This window comes from Mytilus edulis, chromosome 6, assembly GCF_963676685.1.
Source record: "Mytilus edulis chromosome 6, xbMytEdul2.2, whole genome shotgun sequence".
Taxonomy (NCBI): domain Eukaryota; kingdom Metazoa; phylum Mollusca; class Bivalvia; order Mytilida; family Mytilidae; genus Mytilus; species Mytilus edulis.
This window is the reverse complement of record NC_092349.1, coordinates 1,974,746-1,992,214: the sequence shown is the minus strand read 5'-3', so window position 1 is coordinate 1,992,214 and position 17,469 is coordinate 1,974,746. Positions and strand designations below refer to the sequence as shown.

The 17,469-nt window shown below is 31.3% G+C and overlaps 1 protein-coding gene across 1 annotated transcript in view; it reads left to right on the top strand.

The window, feature by feature from the left end:
* The first annotated feature begins 99 nt into the window (after positions 1-99).
* Positions 100-17,469, top strand: part of LOC139526917 (uncharacterized) — a 33,448-nt gene continuing 16,078 nt past the window's right edge. Inside the window, exons 1-5 of the mRNA XM_071322076.1 lie at positions 100-154; positions 6,008-6,250; positions 6,771-6,851; positions 9,815-10,207; positions 12,047-12,133. Of these exons, the coding sequence (XP_071178177.1) occupies positions 121-154; positions 6,008-6,250; positions 6,771-6,851; positions 9,815-10,207; positions 12,047-12,133 (838 nt within the window). The 5' untranslated portion in view covers positions 100-120. The remainder of the gene's footprint in view (positions 155-6,007; positions 6,251-6,770; positions 6,852-9,814; positions 10,208-12,046; positions 12,134-17,469) is intronic.

The following is a 17,469-nucleotide window of genomic DNA, read 5'->3' as shown; positions in this document are numbered from 1 at the left end:
CGTAATTTCTGGAAAGTTTTGGAAGTCTATGTCGGTAAAACGTTTAATGAAGTATTAAATTCTGGTTTTTGAATATGAAATAATTTGACCGAATGTACTCGTCAGGTTCACAAACCGAAAATGACAAGTTTAAATGCAGGCACAACAAATGAAGGTAAATTAAACAAGAGAAAGCAAGTCATCTATTTCTATGAGATGACTGGAAACAAGGTTTAATTAAGAATTCGAAATTGTCATAAAACTGGAAAAACAAACAAACAATGCACCTAAATCTGATGTCTTACAGAAATTATGATCTAGATGCACTCTACAATTGGTCCAAGTTATGGGACATGAAATTTAATGTAAACAAATGTAAACAAATCCACCATGGAAGAAATAATCCTGAAAATGTTTATACCATGAACAATATTGATATCATTAAAGATTAACAAGAAAAGGATCTTGGAATTATTTTTCAAAAAGTCTTTAAAAGATCTTAAATTTTCTCAACATATATCAAGTAAAATAAATAAAGCCAATAGTAAACTTGGGCTGATTAACCGAACTTTTAACTTTAAAGATCATTATTAATTAACTACACTGTTATTGGACTTAATATGATGAAAACTGCCTATGCAATATAATGTGACCTGTGTAAACTGGGCCAATACAGAATATCTTGGCCAATATAGATTTTTTTCTGTATTGGCCGAGTTATTCTATATTGGCCGAGTTGACACAAGTGCAGGATTTCGTAACGTCTCTAGATTTTACATCGAAAATCACGATAAACACAAACTGAAAGTAAACAGTTGTTTTGAAGACGCAGTTGTCATTTAGTTATCTAAACATGCTGAAAATGTCAGTATGGCATACATTTCAGATGAAAGACGGTCACATTCATTTAAAAGTTATTTTAAAGCAGACGAAAGAACTATTTCAGGTTTGGGGAAGAGTAGATTATCACAAAGTTCATTTCTTGACAACCTCATAATTTCACGATTGTACACATCGATTTTAAATTAGTTTCTGCATAACACATGCAATGGCAGTACCTTTCCAATTACTATTTATGTGTTGCGTCTAAATTTAATATGTAACACTTTATAGTGACTGAAAAGGGTAGAAAAATTCATCAGATGAGAAAATGCTGAAGACACCTGGAAACAGCACCAGATCATTATGTATTGCATCTAATAAAAAGAAATTGACTGAGATTTGGATAGTTCCACTTCAAGGTAAAAATATTTATCTCTTTTGAAATTAAATTAAAAAAATATTGTAACACTGTAGTTAATTAATAAAGATATTATTACGTGTATTTCTGTACTGGCCTTGTTATTGGTCCTCGACCAGCTGTCATGGCTGTATTGGCCTTTGGCTTTGCCTCAGGCCAATACAGCAAGCCTCGGACCAATAACAAGGCCAATACAGAAATACTTACAGTACTACCTGTGACTTTATCTTATTAATGGTGGCCATAAAAAATATGTTCACCATGGTGGCCCTATATGGTCATCATCATACCCCCTGTTGCTTTTTTTAATACACAAGGTATTACTCAAAAACTAGTAAAGGATAAAGGGAAATCTTGAATGCATTGAAGTGTTAAAATTATATAACTTACAGGTCAGGTGTCTCAGGTAAAATATTAAAATATACATGTATGTGTTTGTCAAATCTAATAACTGTGATTATGACAAGAAATTCAAAAATAAAATGAAACAATAAAACTAGTTGAACAAACAGCTTCATTAAAAAATAATTGTCTCCTACTATTAGTTTTGATATTATACCTTTTAAATAATTTTTGATCAATTTAAGTTATTTTTTATATTAAGTCTATTTTTTAGTAGTGAAGAATAAATGAATAATATCATTTTCAAATATACTGCAAACATTTACAATGCCTGCCTTTTTCTATTGACAAGGTGTTTCTCAAATTAATTTTCTAAAATCAAAATGGTTTATTATTGTAGATAGACTGATCTTAACATATGATTAAGATTGTCTTTAGGACTTACGCTAAATAAAATTTAGGCAATTCATTATTTCTTTATTGAATAAAATATTTATAAGTATTAGAAATATTCAGTAAAGCAAAATTTGATAATATTTTTATTGTCATATGATATTTTAAACATGATCCATGTTTTAGAGGTTATACACATTTCTTTTACTTTTTGTTCTTGGGTTAGAGACATTATAATGAGAAGGTAAATAATTTTCAAATGGATTTATATCTCAAAGTTGTTTTGTTAATTTTACAATCAAGGAATAGGTGTTCTTCATTGACCTACAAGAGGCACAGTTTACACATTCTATCCTTCTAGGAAATTTATATTGTCCACTATTTTCTATTTCTAAATTATGACCAAAAATTCTCTACCTTAATTGACACAATCAAGTTAACTTTACAGTCTTTATCATAAGTTATTATTTTTAGATTTTTCTTTAAATTCATTTTTTATTAAGGACTTTAAAAGTCTTAATTCATTGAAGTCCCTGCAATTATTAACTTTATCTAAAACCTAGGTTGATTGAAATATTCTTTGTAAAACTATATCAAGAATATGTATCATGCCAGTCCAGCACTATCGACAATATAATACACTGAAAAAAAAATGATTTAATTAAAAGACCATTAAAGTGTCACCATCTTTAGAAGTGCACTTTATTTTTTCTGGAGACAAATTTTGAAAGAAATTAACCAAACTGAAGATAACATATTTAATAAGTTTCAAGACAATTTCTTTAAATAATTTCTTTTCATAAGATTCACTTGATTCAGATATATAAGAACATTTTTCATTATGATTAGCATTTTTAATGAACATTTATCAAAATTTGATGATAACTAGGTGGACATTTGGAAAATAAGTCTTTTCGGTGATTGTTTGTGCACAACTCTTGTTTTGAGATTTGAAGAAAATTTAGATAAACAAAATTAGTTTTTTCCTAAACCATATAATGGTACTTGTACTAAGTTGTAGTTTTCCTGAATAATATTAGATGTTATCAAAATCTATTGTAAAAGGATTGATATTGATCATCTTATTTTGTTAAGAAACCAAATTGTTTAATTACTTTCATTTTTTTTATTTAAAATATCACTTGCATGATTATTAGTTATTATTAATAGTAATAACTCATTTAATAATGTTAACAAACAATTGAATACAATGTACATCATGTACATTTATATAAACCTTTTACTTAAAAAACAATTATTAAAAGTCTGTTTATTTCAAATGCTAGTCAATAACTTTGGCTTTGACTTTTTGCCATTTCGACTCAAGATTCTTACTAAGAAGAAATTAAAAGAATAAGAAACAAAACAAACAAAAATGAAAAAAAACAATCAAAAAATAAAAAAAATTAAATAACATTAAAGACAAAAAATATTAATTAATTAACAGAGTAAAACAATACTTTATTCTACATTTTCAAAAAAAGGTGAAATGTCAATTTTAAAAGAAAACCAAGTTACCTGTACAGGTAAATTTTAATGAAACATCCCAGCTGAAAACTTCAACCCTGATTGATTTTAACAGGTAACATAATTAGATAAAAAATCTGCCCATGATTTATGACCCCTAATAAATGGCCAACATCTCAAGATTGAATACCCCAATAAATGTTCACCATTGGATGTTGACCATGCAAGAGGGTGGACATAACTAAGAGGAAGTCACAGGCTGTACTGTATGTAATAATATCATAATATACATTTTTAAATTAAGACTATACATTGCATTGGTACGACCACAGGTGGAAAATGGAAATACAATATGGTATCCGCATTTAAAGAAAGATATTAATGCTGTAGAAAAAGTGCAGATGAGAGCAACTAAATTAATTCCTGATATATGACATTTAAGCTATGAAGACAGATTAAAAGTACTTAAACTACCTTCCCTAACTCACAGAAGGCGAAGAGGTGATTTATGATACAAGCTTTCAAAATATTAAAAGAAATCGAAGATATATCTTATGAAAGATTTTTTACTGTCATCAGTACAAATACCCGTGGGCATAATTGGAAATTAGCAAAACGTAGATGTAACACTTCTTTTCGATTAAGAAATTTCTCACAACGAATTATTAATGATAGGAATAACCTACCAGTTGAAGTTATTTCATCAAAAACTGTGGAAGCCTTTAAAATTAGTATAGACCGTCATTGGGAGTCAGTCATGTATCAGTTATGAACTTGATGAGGACACAAATAGTTTTCTATATAACTTTTTAAATGTGTGAAATATTGCACCAAATCATGCAGGATTGATGATTGTATCAGTTTTAAAAGTCTACCAAAATATGGTGGGCTAAAAAGGATAGGATCCTTCCATATGAGCCCCACAACGATCTTACAGGTATAGGTATAAAGCATGATTTGATGAATTTTAATTGTCTGATACTATTAGAAGATTTTTTCTTACAAACTGACTACCAAGTTAATTTTAACAAAGATATTTACTTTCAAAATTTCCCAGACATCCTCCCTCTCCCCTTTCCCCATATTTCCAAAATCTAATTTTACAACCAAATCAAATTTGAAGTTAAAATCTCCATTGACTCTCGTCCTTGTTTAGGTTGGTAATACTGCAGTCACATTAGGCCACATTAGCACTACTGTGAAAAAAATGGCAATTGTAATGAGTGTAGATTGTAATAAGGTCGTTGTGAGGTCTTCAAGATCGTGATGAGCGTGGCCAATTTGAACATGCTCAAAACAATCTAGATGCGATTGTGGCAAAAACAGGTTGTAGTAGAAGAGTAGTTAGAGTGCAGTTAGGTCGAGAGATGATCACATAGGATGCTGTACCGTGGTAGTCAGAGAGTAGAAAAAGCGTTAATCTAGTCTGAGAGATTACTCTACGATCTCACAGCGACATTACTACAACCTTTCTACAACCACATAATCATAATAATGAAATGTACAATAGACCATTTTCATACAAATGTCTTTTGACTCCCTCATTGTCCCTGTTCTACAATTATTTGACAAGTTATACCTACTCTGTGGTCATGGTGGTAGAACATCACATGTGGTACTCAGGCAATAATGAGCAACCCAAAAAAGTAGAATCATATATTTATCAGTGAAATTTGGGGGAAAATTTTCTATTTTCCCATAATTTAGTCATGTAAGGAAAGCATATATAAATAGAAAGCTTTCCCTCAAAATTGTACCGGTTAAAATTTGGATTTACCTATTTACGTTGCTCTTGCTTGACTAAGTACCAGGATGAATGACCTACTATCATGACCATAGGGTAACCTGTCGAAAAATATTAATTCAGGAGTCAAAAGTCAGTAATAAGAAAAGCAAATATTCAACATGTTCAACAATATCAATCTATCATATAATGAATGTGTACAACGATATTGATGAATGAAATAATTAGAAGCAGTGTTTTCGTACTGATTGACGAGTTATTCATGGATGAGTTTTAGTCCATAGATATCCCTGACTATGTCAAGTCTATAAAAAGTGGAATGGACCATGTGGACCATAACAAATTGTCAAAAATCTTTCATTACAAAATTAGAGGAGCCAGAAATATACCCAAGGGTCAATCAACATTATTAAGCTCATACATTTTTGTACATCGTTAATTGAAGAAAAAACAATGAAAATACAAACAACAGTTTACAAAACACCACATAAAAAAACAAGAGTGAGCAATAGTCATGATAGTAATAATGAATAGTCAAGATAGTTACATCCATACATCCAAGTATTCATAATAGAATTTTTGTCTACCAAGAAAAATGGACATATTGGTATTTTTTTATTGAGTTTACCATCATGACGATTCTTTGTCCAAAGAAAAATGAGGAACCCTAATAACCATGATAATCTCAATAGTACATTTAAACTAAAAATTGAAAACAGAAAATGCTAGATGTAAAATATTAACGATTAGGAAACAGGAATCCTTTGCTCTTTTTTTCTAATTATTAATCATCAATGATCATGCTTATGCTTTTATTATTCAAATTATATTTTGAATTGTAGACTATTATTGTGGGCTTATATACACTGAATTAATAGAAGGACCGCTACGAGAAACAGACCTACTACATAGATTAGTAAAACTGGATGTGTTGGCAGTAGAAGTTAGACAATGTCTGGTGTTGATGGAGAAAAATGGGTCTATATGTAAGACTGGTGCTCAAGAAACTGTATGGCAGTTAGATTCAGAGATACATAGTGGAGACTTTTCAGAAGATACAATTCCGTCAGACTCATCCTTAAATGGTAATAAAGAAATTTATACAACAGTATTGACATGACAAAAAAAAATTGATAATAAGATTTTGAATAAGCATGATCGCGATGATAAGATTTACTAACAAAATATCATGAATATCATTATTTGCAAAGGGGACTTAGCAGCCAAACACTCTAAATAGTGTATCTACTGTAAAACTAGCCTGTCAACACTTAAGTTTTAGTTTGTTGTGCTAGACTTTAATCTTATTTAACTCTGATTGACAGTTTTCCTGCTGAAGGTTAGACACTCTCACAGGGCAATCTAACTTCTTCCACCAAGTTGTGACCAACTGTAAAACTAAGTCTCAATACAGTAAATCTTTTGAGAATCTAATAGAATTACAATGAATTAAGAATGTAAATGGAGACAAAAAAACGACCAAAAAGCAGACAACAGCTTAATGCCACCAATGGGTCTTCAATGCAGAGAGATTATTCCACTTAACTATAAAACATTTTGAATTTACATAATACAGTAAAATATAAAGATATTTTTTTCTCACAGATTTGTGTGCAGGAATGGAAAACACAAGTTTACAAAGTACCAATGACAGCACAGTTCCAAAGTCATCTTTAGGCATAGAAAGTAAATATTACATAGTTATTAGTGATGTAATTATTTACTGTACATGTATGGTAAGTTATGCCATTTATTTGGTTTTATGAAGTTAGAATGAAAAGGACTTAAGATGTACAATTTGGTTGAACTCAAAAAAGAAAATCTAATGAACATGATATCACATAAAATATATCTTTTGTTTTACACATTTATCATTCAACAATGTTCAAGGGTCATGGGGGTGTCACTTTTTCATTTTTTTAAAAAAACAAGTTACCCCAGAGATATTTAATTTCATGGTTTTGCAAAAGTCTGCATACAAACCTACATACAACTTGTCATTTGTTGAACATTTTATTTCATGGTTCGCCTCTACCAACAAAATTGGTATCCCATGAATAATAATGAATCCACAGTAACATACAAATGTAGAATTACAATACTTAATTTAAATGTCAGAGACTGGGAATATTTTTATAAATGAGATTCATTAAATTGCATAGATGCCAACGATTTTTCGGTAATTTTTCTGATTTTTGTGATCAAAACTGCGCTACTACGGTCAAAGTCCAATAGTTACGGATTCCCAGCCATCACTGTTAAATTTTTATACGACCGCAAATTTTGAAAAAAATTTTCGTCGTATATTGCTATCACGTTGTCGTCGTCGTCCAGCGTCCGAATACTTTTAGTTTTCGCACTCTAACTTTAGTAAAAGTGAATAGAAATCTATGAAATTTTAACACAAGGTTTATGACCATAAAAGGAAGGTTGGTATTGATTTTGGGAGTTTTGGTCCCAACATTTTAGGAATAAGGGGCCAAAAAGGGCCCAAATAAGCATTTTCTTGGTTTTCGCACCATAACTTTAGTTTAAGTTAATAGAAATCTATGAAATTTTGACACAAGGTTTATGACCACAAAAGAAAGATTGGGATTGATTTTGGGAGTTTTGGTTTCAATAGTTTAGGAATAAGGGGCCAATAAAGGGCCCAAATAAGCATTTTTCTTGGTTTTTGCACAATAACCTTAGGTTAAGTAAATAGAAATCTATGAAATTTAAACATAATGTTTATGACCACAAAAGGAAGGTTGGTATTGATTTTGGGAGTTTAGGACCCAACAGTTTAGGAATTAGGGGCCAAAAAGGGACCCAAATAAGCATTTTTCTTGGTTTTCGCACTATAATGTTAGTATAAGTAAATACAAATCTATGAAATTTAAACACAAGGCTTATGACCATAAAGGAAGGTTGGTATTGATTTTGGGAGTTTTGGTCCCAACAGTTTAGGAAAAAGGGGCCCAAAGGGTCCAAAATTAAACTTTGTTTGATTTCATCAAAATTGAATAATTGGGGTTCTTTGATATGCCGAATCTAACTGTATATGTAGATTCTCAACTTTTGGTCCCGTTTTCAAATTGGTCTACATTAAGGTCCAAAGGGTCCAAAATTAAACTTAGTTTGATTTTGACAAAAAATGAATCGGTTGGGTTCTTTGATATGTTGAATCTAAAAATGTACTTAGATTCTTGATTATTGAAGTTTTTTGGTCCAGTTTTCAAACTGGTCTACATTAAGGTCCAAAGGGTCCAAAATTAAACTTTGTTTGATTTCATCAAAAATTGAATCCTTGGGGTTCTTTGATATGCCAAATCTAACTGTGTATGTAGATTCTTCATTTTTGGTCCTGTTTTCAAATTTCAAATTCTACATTAAAGTCCAAAGGGTCCAAAATTAAACTAAGTTTGATTTTAACAAAAATTGAATTCTTGGGCCTCTTTGATATGCTGAATCTAAACATGTACTTAGATTTTTGATTATGGGCCCAGTTTTCAAGTTGGTCCAAATCAGGATCTAAAATTATTATATTAAGTATTGTGCAATAGCAAGTCTTTTCAATTGCACAGTATTGTGCAATGGCAAGAAATATCTAATTGCACAATATTGTGAAATAGCAAATTTTTTTTTAATTAGAGTTATCTTTCTTTGTCCAGAATAGTAAGCAAGAAATATCCTATTGCAATAGCAAGAATTTTTTTTAATTGGAGTTATCTTTCTTTGTCCAGAATCAACTTAAATCTTTGTTATATACAATATACAATGTATATACACTTTTTACTACCAACTGATAAATTTAAATAATCTTTACCATTCAGTGATAACAAGCAGTTTTTTTACATCTTAATATTTTATGATGTATTTAAATGAGTAGTTATTGTTGCAAACTCCATTAGAAATTTGAATTGATATCAGTTTTGAAAAAGGGAAACGGGGATGTGAAAAAAAGGGGGGAGGGGGTTTAAATTTTTCTCATTTCAGATTTCATAAATAAAAAGAAAATTTCTTCAAACATTTTTTTGAGAGGATTAATATTCAACAGCATAGTGATTTGCTCAAAGGCAAAAAAAACCTTTTAAGTTCATTAGACCACATTCATTCTGTGTCAGAAACCTATGCTGTGTCAACTATTTAATTTTAGATTTAAAAAGTTTGAAGAAGAAATCTTTAATTGATTTGTAAAATCTTGGCATTTGTTTTGTGTAAAAAAAAACATGTAATGTCAAAAATTTGATCACAATCCAAATTCAGAGCTGTATCATGCTTGAATGTTTTGTCCATACTTGCCCCAACTGTTCAGGGTTCGACCTCTGCGGTCGTATAAAGCTGCGCCCTGCGGAGCACCTGGTTATCATTGCTTTTCCGACCTGGTCCGGTATTAAGAAAACGCCAATGTAATGCTTTCGGTTTCTTGGCAGTTATCAACCGATCGTCTTATGAATGATTACTGAAAACTGAAAAAAATTACGGAAAATTTGATAGTTTGTTACTGATTGTGTCAAAAGTTGGGTTGGCATCTATTATGTCTTTGTAATTGGGAAAACTACTATGACACTCACAGTAGTTTTTACTTGTCTGTGTTCTTGGGGAAAAAAACAGGAAAAAAACATAAAAGTGTTTACTATGCCTAGCTGACTGTTCTTGGTTTTCAGGCCTACCACCACCTGCTAAAAGGACAATTTCTAAAAGACCTGCTAAAGACACCAATATAAAGGCAGCATCCTTAACCAATGGACAGGATTCTTTTGAACCTATAAGATCTAATTCTGAACAGACCAGTCCTAAGACAACACCGCCAGCCAGTGGAGAACACTCTTTACAATCAAGTTTGGCACCAAGTTTGACATCTTCTACACCAAACAGATCTATGAATAATTCAGAATCAATGTCCTCACCTGACTCATCCTTTGACAGTTTTTCAGACACCTCAGCATCTGGTGCTACAGGTGGTTCCAGTCGTGGCTGTATGATGACACAAACAGTCTTGCAGGGAGATGATCAGTCATCCAGGGTTCACCAGACTGGACCAAACACACAAACAATTTGTAAGTTATTTACAGACAGCAAAGGCATGAAAGTGAGTTACTTTAAAAATATTATTCATCTATTTGTGCCTAGGGAAAAGTTATGGAGTTTTTTCCCTTCGTTGTTTTTCATGAATTGCTTTGAACTGCATAGTTTTGCACATTGATTTATTAAACACAATTTGTCTGTCTTGAATAGACACAGAAGTCTTAAACATTCATAAAAGTATTTATAATTGAATGAACAAAAGAAAACATCATGTGTCTGTTATTATAAAAATACTGCCTATTTATAAACATCAAATTACAGAATATCTGATTAATGCCCTGGTCAGAAAGAACATAATGATACAAGGTTTCTTTAAAAAGAAGTAGAAATGAAATTCAGATAGTAGGACATATTTTACATGTTACTCATGTTAGAAGTACCTATTTTTATACTACCAAACTTCCATGAAAAAATGTGCTTTAGTACATGCATAAAAACGTATATATGCCATAATATGGTGATCTGTAATTGCAACTTCTATGTTATTTGGTCTCTGATGGAGAATTTCTCATTGGCAATCATACAACATCTTCTTATTTTATTTAAAGATATGTTTAATATTTCAGCACAAGTCATTAATAAGGTATAGTTTTGACAAAAAATGTCTCACTTTACTTGAACTTAATGTAAGACAAATGAGCTATGAGTGCTTGAAATTTCAGAATTTTACATCGAAAGCAATGGCTATGCATTAATAATTGTATTTCTCAAAAGGCATGAACATGATGAAAGGAGTAATTCTATAAGGCTTGCACAGTTACATAACATTTTTACTCTGTAGATTTTGTTGCTTTGTTTATGAGATTGTTTGGTTAAACATTGTTAAATGATGAATAAGCATCAGGGGAGATAGTTCAAACCTTAAAAAGAAAACTTAATTCTGAATAATCATGATAATACATATTTCATACATGTAAAACTTTTTCTGAAGTATAGCTGACTCTCTTTCTTTCAATTTATATGTTATTTCGAAATTCTGATTTTAATTGTGTAATTAATTTTTCAATCCCAACATTGAGGGTGAAACACAATAATGTATCTATATTTATTTGCTCCGTTTTAATTGACAGTTAATTATAATAAATGTCACCTGCTGCAAACTTATTCTGGAGTCAGTACCGTATAATAACTGTTGACATTTTGTTTGTTAAGTTGAAATATTTTGAGACCTGCCAAAAATCATGAAAATCATTACCCTGATTGACACCTGCAACTCACCATGGTAACTGTCCTTTTGGCTTACATATTTAATAAATACATTTGTCAGGCTTTTCTCTCAGAAAATACTTAACAGAATGACTTCATCCTTTGTTAGCAGCTTGACAGTAGTGGGTTGTGACGACCATGACACCTGATTGCACTTTCAGATCTATCAGTCTCCTACTTCCTGTTTACTTATACTTTGAATTATGTGCAGATGTATGCTTTGCAAGACCAAAATTGCGTACTGTAAATTCAAAAATCATTGTTAAGTTTTTATTTTAAATTATGTGAGTATCTCAATAATAAGAACTGGCATTATGATATCTATTATATATATATATATCTGTATGCAGATTCACCTAAAATTGCAATAATTTTTCTCACTTTTTGTCTGTTCTTCAAAAATCGCAATAATAAATATAAAAAAAGATGATGTGGTATGATTACCAATGAGACAACTATCCACAAAAGACCAATATGACACAAACATTAACAACTATAGGTCACCATACGGCCTTCAACAATTCATAGCAAAGCCCATACCGCACAAATGCACACTATTCAGCTATTATTTTTAATTTACAGTATTTGTTGATTTTTTTTTTCAGCTGCTGGTGATATTAACCTAGAAACTTCAGCACCTGTTAATTTTCATCAACATACAGAAATTGATCCAAGGTTAAAACCTACACTAGGTAGGTCTCAGTCAAGTTAAAGAAGCATTAAAGTTGAGACAAAATAATTCTTTTGGTGTTATTAAGGTCAACAGTAGACTGTAACTGAGTATGTACATTTTATCAGATTTACTGTATTTTGATACTATATGAATAACACATACCTGAGAGGGTGATAGAGCAGACTGAGAAAACATTGTCAACTGAGGCAAGCCATCAAAGTTGATCATGTTAATTATATGAATACTGTCAATATAATTTGTCACAGGATGAAATTTTTTCCCCCAACTGAAAACAGTTTAGTTGAAAACAGCTAAACATTGTTTGTCAATTGGTTGATATTTTACAACAATTTTCAATAACAAAATGATGAATATCTAATTATTGGTATTTCTTGATGGAAACAATAGTTTTCCTTTTTTCCTAAATGAACCATAGTTTGATGAGGGGCCTAAAGAGGGGTAGCTGCAGAGAAGAACACTAAATGAAATTGCCTTTTCACGATGAATGAACAATTAAATATTTCTTGCATGTTGATCTTTTTTCTGATTTCATGAAACACAGTGAATAACGAATCTTTTCAGGCTGCATGTGAAATAAAAATGGCAAAACATGTTGCACGAAAATACCCTTTACCACCGTCTTTGATTGTGTTTAATCGATGATCATGATGATTTGAACTGATATTATATGATATATATATGTAGTACTCTAAAGTGTGATGGTACTCTAAAGTATGATGGTCACGCTAAAGTGTGATGGTGTCAGATGCTAAAGTGCGATGGTTGTTTGTTTTTTAAATACAATCAGATGACACGCTAAAGTATCGAACACATTTAGTTTGCATTATTACTCGAAACATATGAACACAGTTTCTGGTAATACAAAATAAAACAAACCGTTTAAAGAACACATTAAGTCTGAGCTTATAAATGTGGCTTTTTCATGATAAATGGAACATATACAACAAGTATATATGTAGGACTCTAAAGTGCGATGGTACTCTAAAGTACGATGGTCACGCTAAAATGCGATTGTCTACGCTAAAGTGCGATGGAGTGAGACGCTAAAGTGCGATGATTGTTTGTTTTTAAAATGCGATGGTATGACACGCTAAAGTGTGATGGTATATGACACGCTAAAGGACGTTGGTTAACACGCTAAAGTGCAATGGTGTTCAGGCAATGTCTTTTGTTTTTATATGACCGCAAAAATTGAAAATTTTTTGGTCGTATATTGGTATCACGTTGGCGTCAGCGTCATCGTCGTCGTCGTCCTAAGACATTTGGTTTTCGCACTATAACTTTAGTATAAGTACATAGAAATCAATGAAATTTAAACACAAGGTTTATGACCACAAAAGGAAGGTTGGGATTGATTTTGGGAGTTGAGGTCCCAACAGTTTAGGAATTATGGGGCCAAAAAGGGGCCCAAATAAGCATTTTTCTTGGTTTTCGCACCATAACTTTAGTATAAGGAAATAGAAATCTATCACATTTAAACACAAGGTTTATGACCATAAAAGGAAGGTTTGGATTGATTTTGGGAGTTTTGGCCCAACAGTTTAGGAATAAGGGATCCAACAGGTCCAAAATTAAACTTTGTTTGATTTCATCAAAAATTGATTAATTGGGGTTCTTTGATATGCCGAATCTAACTGTGTATTTAGATTCTTAATTTTTGGTCCAGTTTTCAAATTGGTCTATTTTAAGGTCCAAAGGGTCCAAAATTAAACTTAGTTTGATTTTAACAAAAATTGAATCCTTGGGCTTCTTTTATATGCTGAATCTAAACATGTACTTAGATTTTTGATTATTGGCCCAGTTTTCAAGTTGGTCCAAATCAGGGTCCAAAATTATTATATTAAGTATTTATTTATTTTATTTATTGCATAGCTTTTTTATAGCGCCTATCTAATTAACATAATACTCTAAGCCCTTATTGAAGGAAAATATATATCACAATGCATACAATAATAGCAATTATATATATATATGAACATAAGAATAAAACAAAAATTAAATAGAATAATGATGTAAATTAAGAGCATTGAAAGGGGAAATATATATCACAATGAATACCAAAAAAACATATTAAATATAACAGTCAATCAAAAATTAAATAAAATAATGATGAACATTATAAGTATTTACATTCCCTGCGGTAGATACACAAGTAAAATCTATAAAAGTTTGCATAAAAGGATTAATTCACTTAGCTAAGAGAAAATATAAGGTAGAAATTTAACCAGTAAAACACACAGAAAAAATAAACAAAACTGTCTCTTAAATAAAATCTTTAAAACTAAAAATTTAAATAAAGTAAAAATTAAAAGGCCCTATCACTTAAACTTTTAGAATAATAAATAAATATCACAGTTCTTACACATCACAGAACGCCAGTCTAAAAATATGTGTCTTCAAAGCTTTTTTAAAACGAGGAAGCGATTGTTTTTTCTGTAAATGAATTGGTAGGTCATTCCACAATGTAGCTCCAGCTCGGTCGAATCGTCTTTCATCGTATATTTTAGTGCGGACATCTCTTGGTTTTGTTATGAGTCCTTCATTTTCTGACCGAAGTGTTCTAAAAGGAGCGTATGGTACAATCAGTTCTTCCAAATATTTAGGTGCTTTATTGTGTAATGCCTTAAAAACATAAAGTAAAAGTTTAAAATGTGATCGGTATTGCACGGGGAGCCAATGTAGCTGCATTAGAACAGGTGTTATAGAGTCAAACTTCCGTTTTCTTGTGATAAGTCTAGCTGCTGTGTTTTGAACACGTTGCAGTCTTGCTATAGTGGAAGAGTTAATATTATATAGCAAAGCGTTCCCCTAGTCTAATCTGGAGGTGACAAGAGAGCAGACTAGTGTCTTACACGCACTTTCTGTGATATACAATCTAATGTTTCCTATAGTTCGAATCTGGTGATAACATGATTTTGAGACGGCTGTTACCTGCTGTTCCATACTCAAGGTCTTATCAAAGAACACTCCCAGATTCCTAACACAGTTCGCATCACTTAAAATAGTGCCATCAAAGGGTAGCTCATACTTAGATAACTGTTTGACTATGTTTTGGAGCAAAGACGATGAGCTCTGTTTTGTCCTGATTCAGTTTCAGCATATTTGAAGTCATCCAATCGCTTATCTCTGACAAACACGCTTTCAAACGTTTGTATAAAAGTATTGTTTAATAGCAAGAAATTTTCAATTGCACAGTATTCAGCAATAGCAATAAATCTTCAATTGCACAGTATTGTGCAATAGCAAGAAATTTTCAATTGCACAGTATTGCGCAATAGCAAGAAATCTTCAATTACACAGTATTGTGCAATAGCAAGTATTTTCAATTGCACAGTTATTTATATTTATTGCGCAATTGCAAGAAATATCTAATTGCACATTATATGCAATAGCAAGAAATTTTCAATTGGAGTTATCTTTTTTTGTCCAGAATAGTAGTTGAATCAACTTAAATCATTGTTTTACACAATATACAACAGTCAGAGCTCAGACATAAATAAGTCTGAATCTGCTTTTGACTCATAGAGGTCTATATTTGTAACTTTTAGGATTTGTCTCCCTTTAATGCAAGACAAAATACGACTTTAATAAGTCAAATATTGTTAAGCAAGAAATAATTGACCAGAATCAAAAAGTTGCAAATATCGACTCCTACAAGTCGATAAGTTATCAAAATTGGTTAACTTCAAGACCCACGCATATTTATTAAAAGGTCATGCATCTAAATCAAATTATGACAACACTGAAAGACAATGCTTTGTCTTCTAAAGAAAAATATGAATAAGAGTCTAAAAAATCGGAGATAATGTTTATTAACCATACAATGCAACCACCTGGAACCACACTTAATGAGGTAAAACACCTGTGTTTAGTAAGGATATTCAATTAGATGATTAATTATAGATAGCTAAAGTTCTTGTGAACTCTCAGACAGGGTTTTGCTGTCATAGGTGGTGTACTTTGGCCACCAAGTGAAATTAAGTTTTTTCATCAACATGAATAGACCTAAACAAGTCTGTCATTTTCTGACTTAGATAAGTCTAGAATTGAAAACACATTTTTATAATAAATACATGTTTTGACTTCTTTAAGTCAAAAGCAGAAATCGACTTGTTTATGTCTGAGCTCTGACTGTACAATGTATATTCACTTTTACTACCAAATGATAAATTAAAACAACCTTTACCATTCAGTGATAACAAGCACTTTTTTTACATTTTAATATTTTATGATGTATTTAAATGAGTAAACTCCATTAGAAATTTGAATTGAGATCAGTTTTGGAATAAGGGAAAGGGGGATGTGAAAATTTCTCATTTCAGATTTCATGAATAAAAAGAAAATTTCTTCAAACATTTTTTTGAGAGGATTAATATTCAACAGAATAGTGAATTGCTCAAAGGCAAAAAAAAATTTAAGTTCATTCTGTGTCAGAAACCTATGCTGTGTCAACTATTTAATCACAATCCAAATTTAGAGCTGAATCCAGCTTGAATGTTGTGTCCATACTTGCCCAAACCGTTCAGGGTTCAACCTCTGCGGTAGTATAAAGCTGTGCCCTGCTGAGCATCTGGTTGTATATTGTTTATAAATCATATCGTTGTTTTTCTCTTTTGAATTGTTGTACACTAGTTAGTGCGTGGTTTATATAACTAGCTATTTGACTAGAGCCGATACTCCACGCCTTAGGTCATAAGTTATTAAGTGCGCACATCATTAACATTTTGTGTTTGGTGAATAATTTTTTCATTGACTCTGTTATTTTTCTCGTATCAATTGTTTTGCAATGGTCATTCTGATAACTTTTAGTCATAAAACTGCTGGGTTAGCAATACGATAAACTATAAGTTCCAGTCTTAGATCGAAACTTGTCTCTTCGGCAATCATATGATGATACTATACAACTGCTTGGTATGTCACTAACTTGTTGACGAATATCCATCTCTTTCACAGACATGACAATACATATTGTACATAAATATTCAGGTTGTAGAATAACTCAATTAGAAAGTTAAAAAGTAGCTTTTATTTCAAGCAAGTTAATGACATTGGATTAAAAACATAGAAGGAGTTTCTAAATCAAATTTGGACGAATTGAAATACTTTGACACTTGGTGTATTCTGACTTTTTCGCTCTCTTTTACGTAATGCACTTTCCCCTTACTGTCGTCAGTTTTCTATGTTGATGAGAAGTCCCTTTATCCACTATCCTGACAGAAAAAACGTTTGTCCGTGCCGACACAGCGAGTTCAAAAGTTTTGTACTGTGGGTGATTTTGTTGGAAAAACTCCTCCGCATACAAAGTCTTCTATATCACCGACTAAAAATGTTTTA